The 25,505-nt window shown below is 49.4% G+C and overlaps 3 protein-coding genes across 3 annotated transcripts; 1 reads left to right on the forward strand and 2 right to left on the reverse strand.

The window, feature by feature from the left end:
- Nucleotides 1-4,283: 4,283 nt before the first annotated feature.
- Nucleotides 4,284-8,510, reverse strand: UHO2_00392 (uncharacterized protein; the record flags this gene model as incomplete). Its single annotated transcript, XM_041557012.1, has 2 exons — nucleotides 4,284-7,459; nucleotides 7,511-8,510. 2 exons carry the CDS (start codon nucleotides 8,508-8,510, stop codon nucleotides 4,284-4,286), a joined length of 4,176 nt encoding a protein of 1,391 aa, XP_041412946.1.
- A 612-nt stretch (nucleotides 8,511-9,122) lies between these two features.
- On the forward strand, nucleotides 9,123-12,185 carry UHO2_00393 (uncharacterized protein; the record flags this gene model as incomplete). The annotated part of the gene is made up of 1 exon (XM_041557013.1): nucleotides 9,123-12,185. One exon carries the CDS (start codon nucleotides 9,123-9,125, stop codon nucleotides 12,183-12,185), a length of 3,063 nt encoding a protein of 1,020 aa, XP_041412947.1.
- A 605-nt stretch (nucleotides 12,186-12,790) lies between these two features.
- On the reverse strand, nucleotides 12,791-13,568 carry UHO2_00394 (putative transposase; the record flags this gene model as incomplete). The annotated part of the gene is made up of 2 exons (XM_041557014.1): nucleotides 12,791-13,437; nucleotides 13,520-13,568. The coding sequence occupies 2 exons, from the start codon at nucleotides 13,566-13,568 to the stop codon at nucleotides 12,791-12,793; spliced, it is 696 nt and encodes a 231-aa protein (XP_041412948.1).
- Between the last annotated feature and the right edge of the window lie 11,937 nt (nucleotides 13,569-25,505).

A 25,505-nucleotide genomic window follows, 5' to 3' on the forward strand; every position in this document is an offset into this window, starting at 1 on the left:
ATAACTTGTCAGGATCAGTAGGAACGATGTCATTACTACAGGATTCAGTGGGAATTGCAATATCATGCTGAGTGTCATGGGCCTGAATGCTCGAGAAGCAGGAGGGTCACTGGTTCATATGGAAGGAGCACAGGTATCAGAGATCTAGTCGATACCAGTAGAGAGCATGGTTGTAGTGCAGTCTCCATGGAGACCATGGACTCCTATGGACTCACATGCAAAGGAGGACTGGGCCCATATGTGAGGAGGGCCAGGCACAGCCACGAGGAGGACCAAGCTCAAGGAGCAGGCACAGCCATGAAGAGGACCAAGCTCAAGGAGCATGCAGATGGTTACCACTCAGGGGCTCAAGAGACAAGAGTCAAAGGAACCATCACCAGTCAAAGGAGAAGGAGCAGTGGATAGGGAACCGGCAAGCAGGTCCTGAGGAGGAGGAGCAGTGTCAAAGGAGTCAACACCACTCAGGAGGCACAGGGGTGCCAAACAAGCAGGATAGCAAGGAGGAGGAGCAGTGTCGAAGGAGTCAACACAGAGGCACAGGGGTGCCAAGCAAGCAGGATAGCTCAAGGAGGACAGGAGTGGTGCTAGAGGGGCCCCCTGTACAGTACTTGATGAAGAGGGTACTCTCTGGAGAGAGAGAGCAGGAGCAGCATCACTGGCAATGCTGTGAAGAGGTATATAACCATACTTTCTCATCATCAAAGGTCGAGTGGATCCTCATCCACTCTACACACACACCATAACTAGTTATCACTTCAGCATAAGTATACATTAGTTTCAGTCAGCATAAGTAGTAATCTATCAAGATTGTGTCAGAGGTCGCGCCCCTGAAACCTGAGATCGGTAGTTGTATCAATACTATTACCGATTCTGTCGAGTTATGCGACAGCACTTGTGGTATTGCGATTCTTCACGAGATATGCAGTAGAGCCTTCTCTATTATTTTTCTCGCTCGAATCTGTAGTTGTGATGATGCTATTGCAGATTTCGACTGACCACTGTCAGACACTCCGTCCAGAGGTAGCTCGGCATGATCAATAACTTATGCAAACTTGCTGATGACACCAAAGGTCTGGTGTGAATATGGATTGGTGGCGTCGACACAAGTGTCCAGTGCGTCGACTATGCTTGAGGTGATCCCCGGACCGCAGTGGACAACTGCCTTTGGTTCTATCCAGATCTGGACTGCTGGTTTGCTAAGAACTGCCTTCGGACGTCAGGAAACGGTGATACAACACATGCACTTCGACGAGAAGCAATCTATTGATTGCAACTTAAGCTGACTTGAAAACTAATAAGTATTTATGTTTCTAAAGTATTGACTAGTTGTATGGTGAGTAGAGTGGATGAGAATCCACTTGACCATTAGTGACGAGAAGGTGTGGCTTTTATACCTCTTCGCAGTGTCACCTGCATCACTGCTTCTGCTCTCTCTCCAGAGAGTACCTTCTGCATTGAGTACCTCACAGGAGTCTCCAATGAGGCTCCTCCTCCTCATTGCGCTGTCCCTCTGTCTTTCCTGAGCTGTGCCAACTCCATTGACACTGCTTCTCCTCTTTATGTCTTCCTTGCCAGTTTTCTCTTACACTGCTCTCCTCCCTGGGACCGGCGACAGACCCCCTTTATTCCTATCTTGTGTGCCCCTGAGTGGTAACCAGCTGCATGCTCCTGAGCTAGGTCCCCTCTTGGCGGCGCTTGGTCCCACTACTTGCATGTGAAGCTTTGCCGCACTATCATCCTTACCACTGATCTCTGTGGAATCCATGATAGGATCTTTCCTACTACTGATCCTGGCGGGATCCGCCATACCCTTTCTTCTATCACCAATCTCAGTGTAATCCATAGTACCATCATCTCTCATGCCAATCTTGTCATCATAGTACTATCCTTCCTTTTGCCGATCTCAGTGAGATCTGTCATAGGACTGGCACTACTACCGATCTCAGTGAAGTCCATCTCAAATCCCACAATCTGCCCAATCCCTTGATCCCTGCACTCCCTTCATATGAATTTGACGGATCTTCTGGCCTCTGCGCATCCATTCCCATGACAGATTGCTCCTCATTGTAGTGCATGTGTTGTATCACCACTACCTGATGTCCAAAGGCGGTTCATAGCAAACCAGCGGTCCGGATTAAGATAGAACCGAAGGCAGTAGTCCACTGTGGTCTGGGGATCACTTCAAGCATCAGTCAACACACTGGACACTCGTGTTGATGCCACCAACCTTATCACCAACACCATCAACCTCATCATCATCAACACTCACACCAGACCTTGGTGTCATCATAACCTATGTATTGGTATTGATCATGCCGAGCTACCCCTGAATGGAGTGTCCACAGAGGTCAGCCAAAACCTACAATAGTAGATACAACGAATGCCACCTGCTGTCATTGTGCAACTTGATAGTCACTGAGTGACATAGCTCGTCGAGACCGATACTGAGACAATAGCTGTCGCACAGTTTGATAGTCACCAAGTATCTCGACAGACCGACCTGGGTTTCAGGCACGAGACCCCTGACAATAACCATGTTCTCTGTCCTAGCAAGAGAGTGGATCGGTATCCACTCTACACCATACACAACTAGTTATCACTTCACTTAAGTATACATTAGTTACAGTCAGCAAAGTTGCAATCAAGTATATTGCTTCCATTGTAGCACACGTGTTGTATCACTGCTCACTGATGTCCAAAGGTGGTTCATAGCAACCAGCAGTCTGGCTTGTGATCATAAAACCAAAGGCAGTTGTCCACTGCAGTCTGGGGATCACCTCAAGCACTCAGTCAACACACTGGGCACTTGTGTCAGTGCCACCAATAATCACACTCACACCAGACCTTGGTGTCAATACAAAGTTCCTATAGCTATTGATTGTGCTGAGCTACCTCTGGACAGAATGTCCACAGCAGTCAGTCAAAACCTGTAATAGCAAAACAACTATTACATCTTTGGGCAAGAAAAGTCATGGAGGCTTCTCTACAACATACCTCAATAGAAATCATAATACACCACATGATGCTGTATAGGAGAGTGTAACACTCTCACCCCAGGAAGTAACAGACATGCCATGCAACCTCTGAATGGAGTGTTCAAGGCAGTCAGCCAAAACCTACCAGAATGAAGCTGTCTGGTTACTTTCAATTGAAACATACCAAGTAGATCTTACCCAATTGATCTCACCGAAATCAATCAGAAACACCCAATCTGGTTTCAGGCATGTGACTGCTTACACATCCCATACCTCTTTTTTGGTCTTCTGCGCAGACCCTATGACACATAGTTAGCTGTTAGGGTATATACATTCCTGTTCTGTAACCTCCCTCATCTCGAAATAATTGCTGAGGGAAACGATCCAATGTGATGATGTGAGCTGATGTAAGCCATTATGGAAGGGATTGGGGGGAAACCAATCTGACTGAAAATGGAGCAAGGACCAATCTAATCATTGATTGGGTACAACACAGTCCAACATGTTGTCAGGTTGGATCATTAGGTATAGCAACTCCCACATTTGGCATGTGCCACCCATAAGTATATATATCAATCTGGGAGCACCAGGCTCTCACCATGTTCACTCAGTCAATTGAGTATTTTTGTTTCTGTCTAAAACTAGCAGTGACATTGTACTTAGACTCCACCCGATTGCCAGTTATCGGGACAAAACTCCATCAATAACAAGTCTTCTCACTTAGACACATCAGACTGTAAAGAGCACCTGATTGTGGCCTCTAGAGCGGTGTATCTAATTTCAACTCTTGTCAGCACAAAAACACAAAATTATTGGAAAAAAGGGCCAAAAATACCAGAAAATACTTCTTGACTGTTAGGGCCGCAAAATGTGCACAATTCGTTCTCTGTGCTAAAGCATATGAAGCCACTTTGACAGGCATCACTTAAATCCGTGGCTCGGCACCTCTTCGTTTGTATTGCGGAGGATTGTGGGCCTTCCTGCACGCCGGAGTGTTCTGCAGGTATGGGAGCAATGCAGCAAGTCCAGTTAAAGTCATTCGTCAGCGTCTTGAAGTCATTCGTCAGTGGTTGGGGTTGAGGTGTCTTTGTTGATGATGATGGTAGGAGAGAGAGAAAGAGCGAGAGAGCTAGGAGTCTATATATACAAAAGAAGAGTGGCGGAGAGCCGCATTGACTGCGGAGCATAACAAAGCATTTGCCTTGAGTAGGTTGTGACACATGTGGTCCGTGCTAAGATGTTCAGGCCTTTTACTCGGCCGTAAGCACTACCTTCACTGTCTCCACGCTTTGTGCGGCTTTATCTACTTCAACTCCCCCCCTCAACAGCATATGTACCCTGTTCATTATGCTGTTGCTTCAAGGTGTGACCTCCGTTCTTCAACACTGTCGCATAGCTCGGGGACCCCGTTCCGTACACTGCTGCCGGTATTTGCAGGTGTAGCCCAGATCTTGCTTGCTGCATTGCCTGCCTCCCAATGGGCTTCGTGAGTACGTCTGCCAAGTTTCTTGTGGTGTCTACGTACTTGATCTGCACCCTTCCCTCTTGTACGTTGTTACGGACGAAGTGATACTTGGTGTCGATGTGCTTAAGCTTCCAGTGCTGTGCTGGGTCCTTACTAACCTGTATGCAACCAGTGTTGTCCGAGTAGACCGTCGGTGTGCCTGTGGCAATGCCAATTGAGCGTAGCAGTTGCTTGAGGAAGAGCACCTCACGTGTTGCTTCCGTGGCTGCAATGAACTCTGCCTCGACAGCGGACAATGACACGCATTTTTGTGTCGCTGACTTCCAGGCTACTGGGTTCCCGTACACTAATGCCACTGACCCCGATGTGCTTCTTCTCTGTATGGTGGCATCGCTTGCCCAGTTTGCATCGCTGTGTGCAACCAGTGGCTCTTGCGACTCACTCGCCCTATAAACCAATCCAACCTGCCTTGTGCTTTCGAGGTAGCGTAAGACTCTTTGTGCTGCCTGATAATGCTCCTGCGATGGTTCACGCATGTGCCTAGCGAGAACACCCACGGTGAGACTAAGGTCGGGCCGGGTGCTGTTGGCAACCCAGAGCAGCTTGCCAACAATCACCGGATACTCCTTCTGTTGTGCTGCGCTTGCGACAAGGGTTCCCTCCGGTATGCTCTGCATTGGAACCATGGTTGGCTTCGTACGTTTGTCCAGGTGCTTCGCCAGCACTTGGTCGATGTACCCTGACTGACCAATCGTCATGGTGCGCATCGCACGGTCTCGACTGATTTTGATGCCCAAGAAGTGAGAGACCTCACCACTATCTTCCATCTTCCATCTCTGACTAATCTGCTTCTTAACCTCTAGGACCGTTTCCAGCCGTGGTGCTATGACTAATGTGTCATCGACGTAGATGACCACAATGGCCATATCTTCACCCTGTCCCTTGGTGTAGATACAGGGAGCGCACTCTACCTGGAAGAATCCCATGCGTCGCAAAGACCTGTCGAACTCCTGATTCCATTCTCGCCCAGACTGCTTTAGGCCATATAGGCCCTTGACTACCTTGTACACCTTGCCAGGTGCTACTCCTGATCCTTCTGGCGGCTTCATGTAGATTGCTTCCTTTAACGTGGAGTTCAAGTAAGCCATAGTGATGTCCAGAGCATGTACCTCCCAGTTGTTCTGCACCGCTAGTGCTAAGATGGCTCTGATCGCTCCGAGGGGTGCTACTGGAGAGAAGGTTTCTTGGTAGTCGATCCCCTCTCTCTGTGTGAAGCCCCTTGCAACCAGTCGCGCTTTGTGCTTAACAGGTACACCGTCAGCATCAAGCTTCAGCCGAAGCACAACCTTAGAGTCCACAAGTGGTACTCCTGGTGGTTGGTGCACCACCTCCCAAGTCCCCATTGCCTCAAGTCCTTCTAGCTCCTTTCGTATTGCCTCCTTCCAGAGCTGGGCGTCCTCACCATTCATTGCTTCCCCAAGCGTTGGGTCCAGGTTCAGTATTGCTGTGTTGGCGGCACCCACTGTGCTGTCTACGGCTGGTAGGAGATCCTCCACTGCAGTCTCTGATCTGGTCTCCTCCTCTACTATGGCTGGCGTGACACCCTCCTCCTCGACCTCCACGGTCACCATGGGCCTGACTGCCTCTTGTTGGCGATCACTCCATCCTTTGTCCTCATGGAACGTTGCTGAGTTGCTCCATTGAATTGACGCGGGCTGGTCCGGGTTGCAAAACTTCCATGCTTTGTGTTCGTCGTCATACCCAATCATGATGGCTGGCTTTGCTCTAGCTCCGTGCTTGCCTTGCTGGTCCTTCTGTTGAACATGAACCCATGCCAAGCATCCGAAGACTCGCAGTTGCTGGGCCAGCTTGTGCGCAGTGGTTCCATAGAAGGCCTCGTGGGGAATGGTTTTGGTGGCTGACGGGGTAAGGTTCATCACGTGTGCTGCTGCTGTGATTGCGTACGGCCACAACTCTCTAGGGCAAGCTCGACCAATCAGCATCGAGCGCATCTTTTCTTGGACCGATCTGATTGCTCTCTCTGCCCGTCCATTTTGGACGCTGATCCCCGGGACGCTCTTTTGCCACTTAAAACCCTCTTGAGTTTGCCAGTCTTCGGCTGCTATGCTGCACCATTCTCCTCCATTGTCGCTGCGGAGTGTTTTGAGTTTCCTGTCCGTTGCCCGTTCCATCCTGGCTATCCACCTTCTCAGCGCCGTGAGTGCAGCACTCTTTGTGCAGAGTGGTTCCACGTAGATCAGAGAGGAGAAGTCGTCCACAGCAACTAGTGCATAGTGGTAGTTGGCATGTCCTTTGAAATCTGTCATCAGGTCTACGTGTACCAGCTCTAATGGTGCCTCCATTCTTTCCGACTCTGATTGGCTCATCCGTGCTCGAGTCTGTTTTCCTTGACTGCACGCATTGCAGTGCTTCGACTCATGTTCCATTTCCTCATCGGTACCTAGGTAATGGGCCCGGATTTGTCTCGTTTTGTCTCGTCCTGGGTGTCCGAACCTCTCATGCCATAGGTAGCTGTCTCGATGCTTCGTGTCCTTATTGCCCTCTGGGGCATTATCTAGTTTTCCTGTGTTCTGGTTGTCCTCTGGGACGCCATCTTGTGTTTCCTCCAGTTCCAAAGCCAGTGCTTGTCCTCGCACTTTGAAGTGGCCCTGTCTTCTGTCCCTTTTGAATTGTACTTGGGTACCATCGTTCTGCTTTATGGTAGTTCCAAACTCATCAAAGATTACTCGTGCACCATTCTCGATCAAGCCTTGTACGGACAATAAGTTAGCATTCAGTTTCGGTACATAAAGCACATCCAATAGTTGGATGGTGGCCTCACCGACCCGAAGGGAGGCATCTCCTATAGCCTTCACCTGAAGCTTTTCGTCCCCTGCCGTACTGATTTGGCCGACCTTGTTCGTTGAGGTGAGCAGCATTCTCTCATCATTTACCATATGATGGGTTGCACCTGAATCGATGATCCAGGTGTCGCATGCTGATCGCTCGCCCCTGTCGACTGCTAGAAAGGTGCACCCGAGTTCCTAGTGGTTCACCTCCTGTGTCGTACGAGCGACAGGTTCGCTTGTGCCTCGTGCGTTTGTGCAATTTCGAGCAATGTGATTTGGTCCTCCGCAAGCATAGCACTTTGGAGGGGCCAAGGGATTGCGAGGATCGCGCCTTCCCCTGGGTCCTTGCTCCGCCTGGTTGGCACTCCCCTGTTCCGCGTTTGTGGCGACCCTTGCTGCTCCTCTAATACGACCAGTGATCTCACCATCCTGCTGTTTCTTGGCCAGTGCATGGTAGGCTTCGTCATACTTGCAGTCTGGTTTGGCCGTTTTCAGTGCATCGACGGTGTTGGCGTAGAACCAATCTTGAGCCGTGCAGCGATAGAGAGTTGATTTCTTGAGGTCCTCGTCGAAACGCTTTCCGAGGCGTGCCGCATCGTTCCAGATCGAATCAAGTTCCTTGCCTAGTCTGACAACGTCTCGATTGTGCAAGCGCACTGTGTGGATACGATCCTGCAGTCCTGCTCGCTTTACAGCGTCGTTTAGTGTTAGTGCCTTCTTGAGTTTGGCATAGAGTGTGCTACCAAGTTGAACTTCTTCATCCACCCCTCTGACGGTGTAGGTGTCGATGCGGCTATCCGGGCTGTTATCGCAGCAGGCGTGGATGAGGCCCACGAGTGCCTTGTCTAGGTCTTCATCGTATTCCTCGCTCCCGGGTACAACGGTACCATACAGGATTTCCTTCGCGTTATGCACTCTCTGGAGGCAGTCGATAAAGGTGGGTTCCCAGGTGTGCCAATTGCTATCGCTGAGCTTCTTGATGTGAGCAATGGAGCTCGATACGTCCTTGGGGATCTTTTCGGTCTCCCCGCGTGGAGCTTGGTTGCTAATGTTGACCAGACCCATGGCCCGTACTATTGCTTCCTCTGCCGATAGTGCCGGGTTCGCCAGCTGGAGGATCCTGACTACCTGCGTGAGCCATCCTTCCTCCTGTCCATTGCTTGTGGTCGTTTGATCATCATCGCCCCTTCCCGTCTGTCCAGCTCTTGTCGATGGCGGCATTGCGTTGAGTGTCAGACTCTTAATCAGTTAAAGTCATTCGTCAGCGTCTTGGAGTCATTCGTCAGTGGTTGGGGTTGAGGTGTCTTTGTTGATGATGATGGTAGGAGAGAGAGAAAGAGCGAGAGAGCTAGGAGTCTATATATACAAAAGAAGAGTGGCGGAGAGCCGCATTGACTGCGGAGCATAACAAAGCATTTGCCTTGAGTAGGTTGTGACACATGTGGTCCGTGCTAAGATGTTCAGGCCTTTTACTCGGCCGTAAGCACTACCTTCACTGTCTCCACGCTTTGTGCGGCTTTATCTACTTCAACTAGTCCGAGTGGAAGCATAGGATGATGTAGTGTAACTTGATCTTGCTGTTTCGCTCCACTTTACGCGGTAGAGATTTTGAAGTGGTTCAGCACGCGACGAGACGAGATCAACACTTATGACGCGTTTATGGTTAGTGCACGGGGTCCTGTTAGCCTTTGCCCTTGCTGTTTCTCTTCCTTCCACTCCAACAATCATCTCACCACACAGAGTGGCAGCATCTACATAGTATGAGCTAGGAAGCTGCCGTATTCCCTCCTCGATACCATATCCACAGTCTCCCTATAGGCAACTCTGCAGAAGATGGAAGTCACTCGCACAGCTTCAACCTCCCAAAAGCTGTCTGCTCCCCCGCCCCATCATCCATCAGAACAGTCAATACGAGCACCACCCTCAAAAAGACCCAGATCAGACATCATCGCTCCTTCCTCTCCCTCCAAATCCCGCATTCTTCGCCCTGAGGAACGCTCCCGACTAGCCAGCCACGCAGAACAACCCCGACTCCAAGCTAACCTTCTCTCTTACGCCGAAGCTCGAGCGAGAGCTTCTTCTACCTATGCTCTTTCCCCACCTGCACCAGCAACGTTGCGGTCCGATGGCGAGAATGCCGACTTTCGGTATCCCCCAGACTGTACCGGCGGCTCTAGCGGTAGCGCACGAGGGTTACTTGAACAAATTAAGAACAGAATGGATCAACGTGCACCGGCCAAGTCAAGTAACTTTTTGCAAAAGGCGAAACAGGTTCAGCAGTCACTGTTGGAGAAGCAGCAGCATGCCGCTGAGATGCAAAGGCTTCGAGACGAAGCAGCACGTAGGGAAAGCTTCAGGAGTGGCGGGTTTGGAGATGAACATGCTGCCCCCTCAAGTGCTTCTCAGAGCGCTCCAGCAGAGGCAGGGGGGTCGGCTTTCGCTCGAGCCAACAAGCGACCCTCCCCAACATCCGACGAACACGACCCCTCCGACGATGCCGCTTCCGACACCGACCTCGCCGATGATGCTGTGCAGAGAGACGAAGATCTCACTCTAATCGAATCCCTCCGACCTGGTCCTCGTGCTATTCCGACCAACCCTGACGATCCGAAATGGGAGAAATTCGAACCCTTCTCCGGCCACCGACTTCACGAACGTAAACTGCCGCATAGTCAACTCAAGGAACATCTTCGTGGTCGATACCACATCCCTCCTTCGCTGCTGTATTCCATCGCGCGACCGATCACAGCTCCGTTCATGGCGGACGGAAGGAAGTTTGATTGGAAAGCTGCTACGCGGAACGGCGATTACGAGGTGCCAGTTGACGGGGACTGGATCGTTATTGCTACCATCGTGGAGAAGAGCGAGTTACTGGTGACGAAAGGGTTCGAGAATGATAGTGTGCCTAGTGGAGGAAAGCAGAGACAGGCGGAGGCGGGGGAGGAGGACGATGACCCAGTCCTATTCAAAGATGCTGGTGGATCTAGTGATAAGCTTCGATTAGATCTCGAACCGGGTAATTCCGATGCTTTTCAACTATCTTCCAACTCGAAACCATGGCAGAAACGTCGCAATGGAGAGCCGGGAGAGAGGAGCGATGACGAATCCGAGCGTAAACGACAAGAACGCCGCCTATCTAACCGCCCCCGCAAATTCATCGTTCTTAAACTAGTTGATCTCGACATCAACTCCCTCTCCACCGACGGTCAGGGCAGTGCAGGTAGAGGAGACAACTATCTCTCCCTCGTCGCCTACGAATCGGATCAGATCGACACTTCCGTTCTTATCCAACATAAAACTTCCATCCGAAGTGAAGTTTCCGCCGTCCTCTCCTCCTCTACTAAGAAATGGGTCAATGGTTCAAAAGGAGCATTCGAACTGTTGTATCAACAATCAGAAGGAACTTTGGTTGCGATTATGAACCCGAAAGTTCTCCGACCTTTCACTTCGGGGGGTGGTAGGGAGAGTAAGATGCTACGCATTACCCCCCGATCAGTGGAAGACTGTCTGGTGATTGGACAAGCAGCAGATTACAAGCGGTGTACAGCGATTAAAGCGAATGGGGAGAGGTGCAAGAGTTTTGTGGATGTCAAGGCGAGAAAGCAAACCCGCACGACGACTTGTGATTTTCATCTGAGTAAACATATGGATGATCTTGGGAGGGGCAGGCCGGAGTTTGCAACTAATAGCACTACTCGTCTTAACGCTCCCTCCAAAGCTGGTGCTGGTGGAGGTGGAGGGGGTGGTAGGTCTGGGTTTGGCTCTTCCACCCGCCACCGTAGGGGGGCAGAAGGCGAAGAAGGATCGGCAATAAACAACATCACCACCATTTACAAAAGCTCAGGAAGTAACGCCTTCTCCCGTGCAGCATTGGCCAAGAAACTCAACTCTTCTCATGGCAACGTTGGTGATGGGATGGAGAATAACTCTGGTGGTGTGTTCGTTTCTCAATCTCCCCTCATTGCCGATCCGAACTTGCCGGAGGAGGTGAGAGCTTCGGATCCGTCGAGTTGGAAGTACGATGTCAGCGGGAGATACGGAAGAGGGATCACTGAGAAACAGTCCCGGTTAAAGAGACAGATTGAGGAAGAACAGTTGATGAGGCAGATAGAAAAACGGTTTGTTCCCGCGGAGGAGAAGAAACAGAAACAAAAGGAGGAGGAGGGGGAGAGGAAGAAGCATTCCGGCTCAAAGGAGGGAGGAAAGGATGGGAAGGAGGAGGGAGAAGTAGTGCTTCCGGTCCTACCGAATGGAGTAGCGGAGATGATCAATGCTGCGTACTCGACTTTGAATCAACGGAAGAGAATGGCGCAGGAAAAGAGAGATAACGATTTAGCTAAGCGGCGCAAATACACCGGGGTTGTTGTACCTTCAACCACCACAACCAGCGATACGACGGGGGGCAAGCTGAAGTTCAAAACTCCAGTCAACTCCAGCAGTTCCACTACTGGGTCTCGCGGGCTAAGTATTGTGGGATGGCTGCCGGTTGCTGGGTTGACAAGGCACAATTCTACGTCCTCTGCTGGATCGCAAAAGGAGCAAGGTCCTGATTCAAGGAGCAAATTGCTCTCCCTAGCCACCTCAGGTACAGCAAAAAAGGAGCCCAACTTGAAGATCAAGAGAGCCCACAGACCCAAAATGAGGTTACCAGCGGAAGAGGTCGGCAGGATACCACAATTCAGTGTTGTCGGCGGGGAGTTGGTAGATTTGGCTGATTTTGACGATGATGAATGGGATGACGATTTGGATGATGTTCGAGGGCGAGATGCTGAGGAAGAGGGGAAAGGGTTGGGTGAAAAATTGTTGGAACTCTCTTCTCAATCACAGACACGCGAAAGGATCGATCATCAAACTGCTGCTGGTGACGATAGCGATTCGGATCTTGAGATCATCTGATCTTCCATGCCCCTTCAATCTTGCACAACCACATCACCAAGCAATCACACAAAAACACTTCCTCAGAAGATGTCACAAAGCCATAGCAAAAGAGTTGTAGGGTGATGAATTGATGATAGATCTAAAACTAGCGTACAGGAGGAGAATTTTAAAATTTTGTTCTCTGTCAGAAGTCTGCTGAGGGAAATGATCCAATGTGATGATGCAAGCTGACATAAGCCAATATGGGAGGGATCGGGGGAAACCAATCTGACTGAAGATGGAGCAAGGGCCGATCCAATCAGAAATCGGGTACAATGCAGTCCCACACGTTGTCAAGCTAGGTCATGAAGTAGGATGCTCCCACACTTGGTATGAGCCTCATAGATGTATATACAGCTTGCACATAAACTGTCCCACAATTTTAGATGTCACCACACATCACTCCAATGCTCAACAACCAATGTATCAAACCTATGCTTGACCTACACCATTGGAAAGCTCTGCTTCTTCTATACAAGACTGTGTAATTGATATTAACATTGCATAAGAAAATTGTGCATCAAAAAAAAAGTCAAGAATAATTTTATTGTGGGACAGTATATGGAGCCCTCCTCCACAACACCTTAGTACTTTGTATTCCCTCCTTTTGCCTTTAGAACTGTCTTGATGCAGTGTGGCATACTCTCTATTAGGTTCCTACATGTCTCTGGAGTGATTGCTGTCCATTCAGCTTCACATCTCTTGAGCAGTTCATCCCTGGACTTTGCAATTGTACTATACTGTGAAAGTTGCATTTTGAGATGGTGCCAGAGGTGTTTGATCAGGTTTAAGTCAGGGGACTGTGCTGGCCATTCCACAACCTTGATGTTATTGCTTGTCAACCACTTTGTAGTCTTCTTGGATGTGTGTTTAGCATCATTGTCTTGCTGAAAAACAATATCAGTATATCCATGCTGAAGGTGCAAATCCAAGATTGTTTTGACAAGCTTGTCATTCAGGATTTTGATGTACTGGTCTGAATCCATTATACCCAGCACCAAGTGCATACCTCCCACCCCTTCCCATGCCATACAGCCCCCAATCATGATGGAGCTGCTGCCAAACTTGACTTTTGGCCTGACAAGCTTACTGTTGAAGCCAGTGTTCTTAACCCAACAGAACTGCTTACCATCTGGTCCAAAAAAGTTGATCTTTGTCTCATCCAACCATCCAACCTTTTTCCAATCCTCAACAATCATATCCTTGTGCTCATTGGCAAATTTATGATGGGCTATGTAGTGGCTTTTGAGTAACTTGGGTTTTTTCACCAACCTCCTTGATTTGTAGCAACAATATTGAAGTGCTTTTCTTACTGTGGTTGGGCAAGCTTTGATTTGGAATGTCTCCTGTAGTGCTTGACATGCTTTACTGACAGTGGAGGTGGAATTGAGCTCAAAATAGTGGTCCAGGAAGCAAACATGACAGGGCTGGAGTAATTTTGGGTGGCCCCCCTTTGACTTTGGTACATCAGTTGAGTGTCAGGGGTCTCGCGCCTGAAACCCAGGTCGGTCTGTCGAGATACTTGGTGACTATCAAACTGTGTGACAGCTATTGTCTCGGTATCGGTGACTATCAAGTTGCGCAGTGACAGCAGGTGGCGTTCGTTGTATATACTATCATAGGTTTTGGCTGACCTCTGTGGACACTCCATTCAGGGGTAGCTCGGCACGATCAATATCAATGCTATGATGACACCAAGGTCTGGTGTGAGTGCTGATGATGACGAGGTTGATGACGTTGGTGATAAGGTTGGTGGGTGTTGATGATAATGAGGTTGATGGTGTTGGTGATAAGGTTGGTGGTGTCAACACAAGTGTCCAGTGTGTTGACTTGATGCTTGAAGTGATCCCCAGACTGCAGTGGACTACTGCCTTCGGTTCTATCTTGATCTGGACTGCTAACCTGCCATGGGCGCCTTCAGATGTCAGGTAGTGGTGATACAACACACACACTACGATGAGGAGCAACCTTGATAGATTGCTGCTATGCTGACTGAAACTAATATATACTTATGCTGAAGTGATAACTAGTTATGGTGAGTAGAGTGGATGAGGATCCACTCAACCTATGATGATGAGAAAGCATGGTTATATACCTCTTCACAGGATCGCCAGCGATGCTGCTCCTGCTCTCTCTCCAGAGAGTACCTTCTTCATCGAGTACTGCTCAGGGGCCTCTCCTGCTTGGCACCCCTGTGTCTCTTGAGTGGTGTTGACTCCTTCGACACTGCTCCTCCTCCTCATGACCTGGTGTCGACTCCTTCGACACTGCTCCTCTTCCTCAGGACCTGCTTGCCAGTGTCCTATGACTCTTGTCTCTCGAGCCCCTGAGTGGTAACCATTTGAGCTTGGTCCTCTTCGTGGCTGTGCCTGCTCCTTGAGCTTGGTCCTCCTCGTGGCTGTGCCTGGCCCTCCTCGCATGTGGCTCGGTTCTCCTTTGCATGTGAGTCCATAGGAGTCCATGGTCTCCATGGAGACTGCACTACGACCATGCTCTCTACTGGTATCGACTAGGTCTTTGATACCTGTGCTCCTTCCATATGAACCAGTGACCCTCCTGCTTCTTGAGCATCCAGGCCCATGACATTGAGGCACTTTTTGTCAAAGGTCTCATGCCCGAAACCTGATATCTGTAATAGAAACACTTCTGTTACAGATCCTGTTGAGATATGTGGTAGAGTGCTGTGTATTATTATTCTTGTTGAGATATGTCATAGAAAAGCCTCTATGACTTTTCTTGCTCAAAGATGTAGTAGTGTGTTTGCTATTGCAGGTTTCAACTAACTGCTGTGGACACTCTGTCCAGAGGTAGCTTGGCACAATCAATAACTTATATGAACTTTGTACTGACACCAAGGCCTGGTGTGAGTATGATTAATGGTGGCACCAACATGAGTGTTCAGTGTGTCAACTGAGTGCTTGAGGTGATCCCTGGACCACAGTGGATGACTGCCTTTGGTTCTATGATTGTGAGCCAGACTGCAGGTTACTAGGAACTGCCTTTGGTGTCGATTGTTATCCAGACCACAGGTTTCTATGAACCACCTTTGGATGTCAGTGAGCAGTGATACAACACATGCACTACAATGGAAGCAATCTATTATGATTGCAACTTGCTGACTGAAACTAAGTATACTTATGCTGAAGTGGTAACTAGTTACATATGGTGTAGAGTGGATGGCAATCCACTCACTCATTATGATGGGGAACATGGTTATATACCTTTCTTGCAGCATTGCCCATGACACTGCTCCTCCTCTTTGTCCCTCCTATCCTCCCCATCCACCTTGTGATGCCACTCATTGGCACCACTTCCTTGTCTCCTGTGGATGGATGGGCCTCTTGCTGCCTCATCTCTGTCAGGGGCCAGTCCCACTTCATCTGAGTGGTGACTCACACCCTTTCATCACCCTCCTGTTGTTGGCACCCACCTGCTGGCACTGACTTCATTGTTGTGCAAGGCCCCTACTTCTTCCAGTGGTGTCCTCTCCCTTGTTTGGTATCCTCCTCTCATCATATCAGTGATAGGGGTGCCTCTCAAACTGATTCTTGTGAGGTCTGTTGTACTTAGCATGGTATTACAATTCCCACTGAACTCTGTAGTAATGACCTTGTTCCTACTGATCCTGACAAGTTATGCCATAGAGTTGTTTCTACTACAGATCTCAGTGGACTCTGCCTTAAGCTCTTGCTTAGCCCAATTCCACGATTTCTGCACTCCTCTTCATATGACTTCAACCCTTCTTGCCCCTTGCGCATCTGGTCCCATGACATTACCCCCCTTGTAAGAGCCAAGCTCCATTGAGGCAAAGTCTTGTGCTCAGAATGTTCTCTTCCATCATCCTCTTCCTTTGTCACCATCAACCCATTCCTCTATGGTCAGATACATCATGCTGTATCAACTTCGCTCTCGATCTGCGCCTGGCACACCACTTCCTGAAAGCGATCCTTCGATTCTGAAGCGTCGTAAGATCGTTCTTCGGTTGAAGCCTCATGAGGTGCCAGATGAGGTTAGGGAAGCTTTGGAGCCTCCCTCGGCTCCTGCTCCACTCGAGCCCCTCTTCCTGGGCATGGACGATGATTATGGGGTTGATTCTCCTAGCCCCACTGTCCCTTCTCCTTATCCTCCCCATCCACCTTGTGATGCCACTCATTGGCACCACTTCCTTGTCTCCTGTGGATGGATGGGCCTCTTGCTGCCTCATCTCTGTCAGGGGCCAGTCCCACTTCATCTGAGTGGTGACTCACACCCTTTCATCACCCTCCTGTTGTTGGCACCCACCTGCTGGCACTGACTTCATTGTTGTGCAAGGCCCCTACTTCTTCCAGTGGTGTCCTCTCCCTTGTTTGGTATCCTCCTCTCATCATATCAGTGATAGGGGTGCCTCTCAAACTGATTCTTGTGAGGTCTGTTGTACTTAGCATGGTATTACAATTCCCACTGAACTCTGTAGTAATGACCTTGTTCCTACTGATCCTGACAAGTTATGCCATAGAGTTGTTTCTACTACAGATCTCAGTGGACTCTGCCTTAAGCTCTTGCTTAGCCCAATTCCACGATTTCTGCACTCCTCTTCATATGACTTCAACCCTTCTTGCCCCTTGCGCATCTGGTCCCATGACATTACCCCCCTTGTAAGAGCCAAGCTCCATTGAGGCAAAGTCTTGTGCTCAGAATGTTCTCTTCCATCATCCTCTTCCTTTGTCACCATCAACCCATTCCTCTATGGTCAGATAGATCATGCTGTATCAACTTCGCTCTCGATCTGCACCTGGCACACCACTTCCTGAAAGCGATCCTTCGATTCTGAAGTGTCGTAAGATCGTTCTTCGGTTGAAGCCTCATGAGGTGCCAGATGAGGTTAGGGAAGCTTTGGAGCCTCCCTCGGCTCCTGCTCCGCTCGAGCCCCTCTTCCTGGGCATGGACGATGATTATGGGGTTGATTCTCCTAGCCCCACTGTCCCTTCTCCTTTGGCGCGCGAGGAGGTGCCTGTTTCTCGACAGGTTCTTCCTCCTGCTTCTGCGCCAATCGACCTGTATGATGTCAATGTGTGACAAGTTCCTCAGGAACCTACCACTCCTGAGTGCCAGGCTGCCTGGGAGGCCAAATTGGCTAGGTCCCCTACTCCTCCCCTGACCACCAACAAAGTCATTGACTCTGCCCTGGCTTCTACTCAGGCCGTCACCCCAGAATATCGTCTGGAGGTGCAGCCCCTCACACCTCCTCCTTGGTGGATCAGTTGTCAGACTCCACCACCCCCTCCTCCTGATCACCATCTCCCTATGAACAGTGAGATCACTGGTTGGGCTGAGCGATTTGTGGCTGCAGATCTTGTGGTGTGGATTGCCAATCGTCACTTCCTGCTTCTTGGGATGTGCCGATTGGTTCTTTGCCCAAGTGTCATTTGCAGCACCTGGCCATGCTACGCCTGACTGAAGGCTGCATGCCTTGGCCTAGCTGGCAGTGCTGCCGATGCTTTACCCTAAGAGTTCTGTAAGTACCTCCTCCTTGTCCAACTCTTTTTTTGACTGTTCCTGACCTCTTCTTCTATTCTCATAGTTGTTTTGCCTCTGCTTTCACCAACCCTTTTGGTGAGTGGAACAGGATTCCCCAGGTGTGTTGTCATTGCTACCTGGCTGGGTTGGGTTGTTGTGAGCACAACATCCCTGCTCATCCAGGTATGGAGTACCCTGGTGATGGAACACCCAGTTTGCAGCCTTGAGGCTCTCATCAGGCTGAGCAGGCTCACTTGATGGTTGCAGACAGGGATGGTCCAGGTTTTGTGTGGTCAGAGGAACATGTGGTGGACCTGGTCATGACTCATGGTTGGACCACTGCCATGTGAGTCATGTGGCACCTGCCTAACCCCAACTTGGTGAGTTCCCTTTTGCATGCCTTCCAAGACTTTGTGGTGCCCCACAACCGTCTGTACTCCGAGCGCCAGCCGCATGAGTCAGTGATGGTGTCTGGAGGTCCCCCAGATCCCCTCTCCCGTTGGGTGGACCCCACTGATGAAAAGAGGGTGGTTCGATCGGCCCTTACCACTCCTCATGTACCCTCAGACTATGTCGATGTATAGTGACATGGTCTGTCATGCAATAACAATGAGTCCTGGTTCCTATCGAGTCTGTGGCCTGACTCCGGTGTCATTGCTTGTGAGCCTGATCGTTGAGTACCAGTCCTCTGAGTCGCTCTGTGTGAGGGGGGTTGTATCGTTGGACCCCCTCGTGAGATCTGTCATTCGTCCCATTCTACTACTGATTCTCGTGTGATCTGTAGTTACGCGTCCCGCCTAGACTCAACCGCACGAGAGACTGAAAATTGACTAAAATAATGTGGAGATAAACTGTGTGGATTGCAGGCAAAGACCCGTGAGGTCCTCGAAGCTCGACAAGGAGGCTCCCAGCCCACTGGAACAGGGGGCCAGTCGAGTGCAGAAATGAGCAGCAAGGGAGGGAGTACAGGGAGGGCAAAGAATCGACAAACCAGGTTATGGTGTACCTGGCATTGGAGAAGGTGATGGTAGTGAAGAGAGGAGCAAAGAGCAGATTGGTGTTGTGAAGAGCGGAGCGGAGAACAATGCGATGGCTGAGTCCAGTCCAGACACTCATGCCTTTTCGATGAAATCACGTGATGCATCTTTTCTCACAGATTTCGCTCAAATCAGTCCCAACGCTCTTCCTACCTCGTGCCTATTTCGTCTCCTCTTCGTACCTCGAGCCTGTGCTAGTCTCATCTCCCCCCCCCCAACACCTCAAACTCCTGGATGAGGTCTAGACACTTGAGGTTAGTCACCAGTTCCCAAGATGCTGCCTCTTCTGGGTACCCTCTCCAGAGCACCTTGTATTCTACCTTCTGGTTGCATGTATGTTTCCCAATGAGTGCTTCGACTTCAAACTCTAGTTCCTCATCTGGTAGGGGGGGGTACAACTGGTTGTGCTGACTGCTGAGGTAGTGAGCTTGTTCTTGCTGGCTTGAGCAAAGATACATGAAACACATCATGGACCCTGAGGTTTGCTGGCAATGTGATCCAATATGCTCTTTGGCCCACTCATTCTTGAACCAGGTAAGGTCCTGCAAACCTGGTGTCAAGTTTAGGCATGGGTTGCCTCATCTTCCAGTTCTGGCAATTGATGTAAACCAGATTGCCAACCTTGAACTTGATGTCCTTGTGCTTCTGGTTGTATTGGTCCACTGTTCAACATTGTGCCTCCCTGATCTGTTCTTGAAGGTACTTGCAATGCTCCTCTCTGTCAACCATGTACTCAAGGCAATCAGGGTCATTCACACCTAGTCACTGAGGGATGTCTGGATGGGCCTTGGGGTTCCATCCATAACACATGAAGAATGGTGAGATGCCAATGCTGGTGTGGACTGTGTTGTGATACACAAAGGCAGCTGTGTGAAGCAGCTTGGCCTAATCGTCCTGCTCATAGTTGCAGTACATTTGCAGGTACTGCTCCACTACTTGATTGACCCGTTCGGTTTGTCCATCCATCTGGGGGTGATAAGCTTCTGCCACTTTGCCATAAGCCATCTTTGATCTTGAACAGCTTCCTAACATGGATCTCCCATAGCTCCAGGTCCAAGGGCTGAAAGATCTTGGTCAGCTCCTTGAGCCCTTGTGTTGCTATGGACTCCATTGTGAGCATGGGAGCTGCTAATACAGAATCGTCATCCAAACATGCTGTTAGGACTGATTCTGTTGGAATCAGTAATACCATGCTTGTTACTATGGTTTCTGCTGGATTTTTCTGTATCCCACTTCTTTTACCAATTTTGTTTTCCACCTTCTTGAATACCCAGGAAGGCAGCAGTTGCTGCACATTGTGCTCTTGCTCCTCACCAACTGGTTGCATATCAACTCATCTGGTGAGAGTGTCAGGTTCACCACCCTTGTCTCCAGGTCAGTATTGCAGCATGAAGTCAAAATTGGCCAGCAATACCACCCATCTGGCTTGTTGCCCTGTGATGTGGTGCTGCAACTTGAAGTACTTGAACACCTCATGGTCCATGAGAATGACTAGTTGACTTGGCAGCCCTGCAAGCATGTGTCACCACTGAGTGAGACAGGCTACCACTGCTAGGAGTTCCTTGTCATGGATCTTGTAGTTCTTCTTGGCAGACAACATCTTCTGGGAGTAGAAGGCTATGGGGTGCCAATGTCCTTCATGCTCTTGTTTGAGCACTCCTGCAATGGCAAAGTCGCTTGCATCTGTCTCCAACCTTGTTGGGAGGTGGTAATTAAAGTGTCTTAGCACTCTGGCCATTGTGAATGCCTGTATGAGCTTGTGGAAGGCCTGTTGAGCCTCTTCTGGTAACTCAAACTTCTTGAAGCATTCCATCAGTTTCACCAGTGAGGTTAATGGTTTGGTGATCCAGGCAAAGTGGGCTATGAATCATTGGTAGAAGTTGGCAAAGCCCAGGAATTGTTGGATGTCATGGATTGACTCTGGCATCAGCCATTCTTTGACAGTTCACACCTTCTTTGGGTCCATTTCCACCCCTGTGGGTTTGATAATGTATCCCAGGAACTCAATTGTGGTGGTGTGGAATTCATACTTGGACAACTTGGTGAACAGTCAGTTGCTCCTCAATTGGAGGAGGACCTCTGTGACATGCTGTACATGCTTGTCTTCAGTTTTGCTGAAGTTCAGGAAATTATCCAAGTAGGCAACTACATACACTCCAAAGATGTCTTGGAAGATGTTGTTGATGAATGATTGGAAGTGGGCTGGCACATTTGCCAGGCCAAAGGGCATCACTAGGGACTTGTAGAGTCCCAATTGTGTGCCAAATGCTGTCTTCCATTCATCTCCTTTCATGATGCAGATGAGATTGTATGCTGCTTGCAGATCTAGCTTGGAGTAGATCTTTGCCTTCCATAGCAGGAATAGCTGCTCCTTGATGAGGGGCAATGGCACTCAGTTTTTAATGGTGATCTCATTCAGTCTGCAATAGTCCATGCAAAGTCTGAGACCTCCTTCCTTCTTTGGTACAAAGAGCACTGGTGACCTTGCTGGGCTCTTCAACAGACATATGAACCCCTTTGTGAGGTTCTCATCCAAGTACTTCCTCAGTTTGGCCATCTCCTTGGGCCCTTTGAGGTACAGTGGGCCCTATGGCGGCCTACTTCCTTCCACCAACTTGAGATTGAGATTGTGCTTGGTATGATGGGGCAGCTTATTGTCATAGGGCCAGCACAGAGATCATAAGCAGCCATGCTGCGCAGCCACCGAAATGAGCTTGGTGCACCAGAAGCGGAACTGGTCTAGACCCAGGGGCTCCAACCAATCTCACTGAGAATGGTCAGACAGTGAGCTAGGGGAAAACCTCATCAAGAATGGTCGAGATGGTGGGTACTGGGGAGTTTTACTGAGACTGGCCCAAGATGAAGCAGATCAGCCAGCCCCATGACGAGATGAGGGCATCCCACTGAGATCGAAGGGACAACCACTGGGAGCAGGGAATGAGAGACCTCACCACCAGATGAGGTGGGAGGAGACCCCTGAGCATGATGAAGTCAGCATAGGAGGATCATTGCCTCAACAAGGGAGTAAGGATAGGAAGGGCAGGATAGTAGTAGGAATCAGATAGAACAGGATGGACAGGGAGGCCATACCCCATAAGGAAGGAGGGGGGCCATGGTGAGGTAAACACCATGGCACGAAGATATATATACACCCCTCTGTCATAGTGAATGAGTGGATCTGGCATCCACTCTATTCTTAACTAAACTATACTCTACTGTAACATATACTTAGTTGTTCCATCACATAGTGCAATTGCAGGCCATTGCTACTAATCCAAGCAGGTGTGTTGTATCACCTCTCACTGACATTGTCTGTAGGCAGTAGTTACTGCAGTCCAGATAATTGCCTCTCCAAAGGCAGTACTCATACTGCTGTCTGTCATGGGCCTGAATGCTCAAGAAGCAGGAGGGTCACTGGTTCATATGGAAGGAACACAAGTATCGAAGATCTAGTCGATACCATTAGAGAGCAAGTGCAGTCTCCATGGAGACCATGGACTCCTACAGACTCACATGCAAAGGAGGACCGAGCCATATGCAAGGAGGGCCAGGCACAGCCACGAGGAGGACCAAGCTCAAGGAGCAGGCACAGCCACGAAGAGGACCAAGCTCAAGGAGCATGCAGATGGTTACCACTCAGGGGCTCAAGAGACAAGAGTCAAAGGAACCATCACCGGGAGAAGGAGAAGGAGCAGTGTATAGGGAACCGGCAAGCAGGTCCTGAGGAGGAGGAGCAGTGTCAAAGGAGTCGACACCACTCAGGAGGCATGAGGGTGCCAAGAAAGCAGGATAGCAAGGAGGAGGAGCAGTGTCGAAGGAGTCGACACAGCTCAAGAGGCAAAGGGGTGCCAAGCAAGCAGGAGAGGCCTCCTGAACAGTACTTGATGAAGAAGGTACTCTCTGGAGAGAGAGCAGGAGCAGCATCGCTGGCAATGCTGTGAAGAGGTATATAACCATGCTTTCTCATCATCAAAGGTCGAGTGGATCCTCATCCACTCTACACATCATCACAACTAGTCAATACTTTAGGAACATAAGTACTCATTAGTTACAGTCAGCATAGCAGCAATCTATCAAGGTTGCTCCTCATCATAGTGTGTGTGTTGTATCACCACTACCTGACATCCAAAGGTGCCCCATAGCAGGTTAGCGGTCTGGATCAAGGTAGAACTGAAGGCAGTAGTCCACTGTGGTCCAGGGATCACTTCAAGCATCAAGTCAACACACTGGACACTTGTGTTGATGCCACCAACCTCATCACCAACACCATCAACCTCATTATCATTGACATTCACCAACCTTATCACCAACACCATCAACCTCATCATCATCAACATTCACACCAGACCTTGGTGTCATCATAATCTATGCATTGATATTGACTGTGCCGAGCTACCCCTGAATGGAGTGTCCACAGAGGTCAGCCAAAACCTATGATAGTATATACAATGAATGCCACCTGCTGTCACTGTGCAACTTGATAGTTGCTGAACAACTAGCTCATCGAGACAGATACTGAGACAATAGCTGTCACACAGTTTGATAGTCACCAAGTACCTCGACAGACCGACCTGGGTTTCAGGCGCGGGACCCCTGACACTGTCCAGGCTTCTCTTATTGATTTGCCATTTGCTCATCGACACCTTGAACACTCATGTTGAGTGGACAAATCCCCATTCCATACATTAAGTGTTCTGCAACAAGCAGGAACCAACTGTGCCACATTACCACTGAACTGAGTGTTCACAGCAGTTAGCCAAAACTTGTTGAACAAATAATCCTTCAAGCAGTTTCAGTGAAAGTGGCTGACAGGAGCATACTCAAGCATGCTCACTGAAACTGCTTGAAATCACCCAAACTGGTAGTTTTCGGGTTCCTGGCATACGACTGCTGACACTTATCTGCTTCCACCTCATCAAACACATCTCACAAGGGTTGATATGGCTTAGGTATATCCTCTGCCGATACCTCCTTCTTGACTTCAACTTCCATTTCTACACCCTTGTAAGTGCCAGTGGGAACAAACCCAAACACTGGGGGCAATGAGGGTGGGGTCTCCAAGAGCATGAACCCAATGGGTCTGTCTTCGAGGGCTGCCTGTAGCAGTTGTTCTGCTGAGATGAACTCATTCCCATGTACAGTGGGACGCTTTGGCTTCTCGCCATAGGGGCTTGCTTCAATCGGTTTCACTGAATTCGGTGATAGACCTGTTTCTATTGTGAATTCTGTCATGGGGCCGGTGGTGCAGAAAGTAGGAAGAACCGAAGTGATATGAGAAGGGAGCACAGGAATTGTGGGATTGGGCAAAGCGAGGGTTTACAGCAGAGTTCATTGAGGTCTGCAGTAGAAGGGTGCTATGGTGGATCTCACTCACATTGGTATGAGCAGGATACTACAGCAAAGCCCACTGGAATCTGTAGTATCAGGATCATATGACAGATCTTACAAGAATTGGTGCAAGGACACTGTTTTCACAGATCTCACAATACATCAGATGCTGGAGTCATTGGGGTTGCCACTTTGATGAAGCAGGGGGCCAGCTCAATAATGAACTCAGGAGCACAAGGATGGGAGGGATGAAAGAGTGCACCAGTCACCACCCAGATGAAGTGGGAGGGGCCCCTGTTGGTCATGAAGCAGTATGAGGACTGCCCATCTGCAGGAAGCAAAGGAGGTGATGCCAATGGGCAACATCATAAGAGGAAACAGGAGGACAAGAGGAGGAGGAGCAGTACCAGAGAAAGGGGAGCAGTGTTGAGAAGAGACATGCCAGGGTGAAGGCAGTGTCACAGGCAATGTTACACGAAGGGGTATATAACCCTGCTCCTCATCATAGCCATTGAGTGGATGGCCATCCACTCTACACCATACACTACTAGTTATAGCTTTCACATAAGTATACATTAGTATTTAGTCAAGCAGTAGCAACCATAAGACATTGCTCCTATCATAGCACATGTGTTGTATCACCACTCATTGACATTGATCAACATCCAAAGGTGGTTCATCCAGCAGTCTGGCTCTCTCAATCCCTAGAACCAAAGGCAGCCATCCACTGTGGTCCAGGGATCACTTCAAGCACTCAGTTGACACACTGGACATTCATGTTGGTGTCAACAACCTCATTCACACCAGACCTTAGTGTCTTTGCAATACATTCATCATTATTGATTGTGCCAAGCTACCTCTGGATGGAGTGTCCACAGTGGTTAGTCAAGACCTGCAGTAACAAACACATTATCACATCTCCAGATGAGAAAAGTCATAGAGGCCTTCTAAGACAGATCTTGATGGGAACAATAATAGAAAGCACTCTATCACATATTTCAACAGGATTGGTAACAGATGCATTTCTATTACAGGTTCCAGGTTTCAGGCACGCGACTGCTGACAAATTCCTCCAACTTGCGCTTTACGATCCCTTTTGTTGAATTTGGTAGTAACCCCATAACTCTGGCAGGTTCTGCTGAATTCATGTTTAAACCCCCAGTTATGGCTGCTTCTGGTAACTGCTTCTGGGTCTTGTCTGGGCCTTCCTTACTGTCCTCCTGTCCTTGGGCCTTGAACTCTAGTTGGCCTGTTTCCCAATGTATCATTGGCTTGAGCCTCCTTAGTTCGGTGAAGCCCAATATGAGGTTGTAATTGGCAGTGTCGGTCACCAAGACTTCTACTACTCCTAGGCTGTGTGTTACGGGATCGGGAAATCGGGTAACTAAACCGAACATAGTGAGCAGCAAAACCACTACACCAGCTAGACCCTTAGCTG

Source organism: Ustilago hordei, assembly GCF_900519145.1.
Source record: "Ustilago hordei strain Uho2 genome assembly, contig: UHO2_contig_01, whole genome shotgun sequence".
Taxonomy (NCBI): Eukaryota; Fungi; Basidiomycota; class Ustilaginomycetes; order Ustilaginales; family Ustilaginaceae; genus Ustilago; species Ustilago hordei.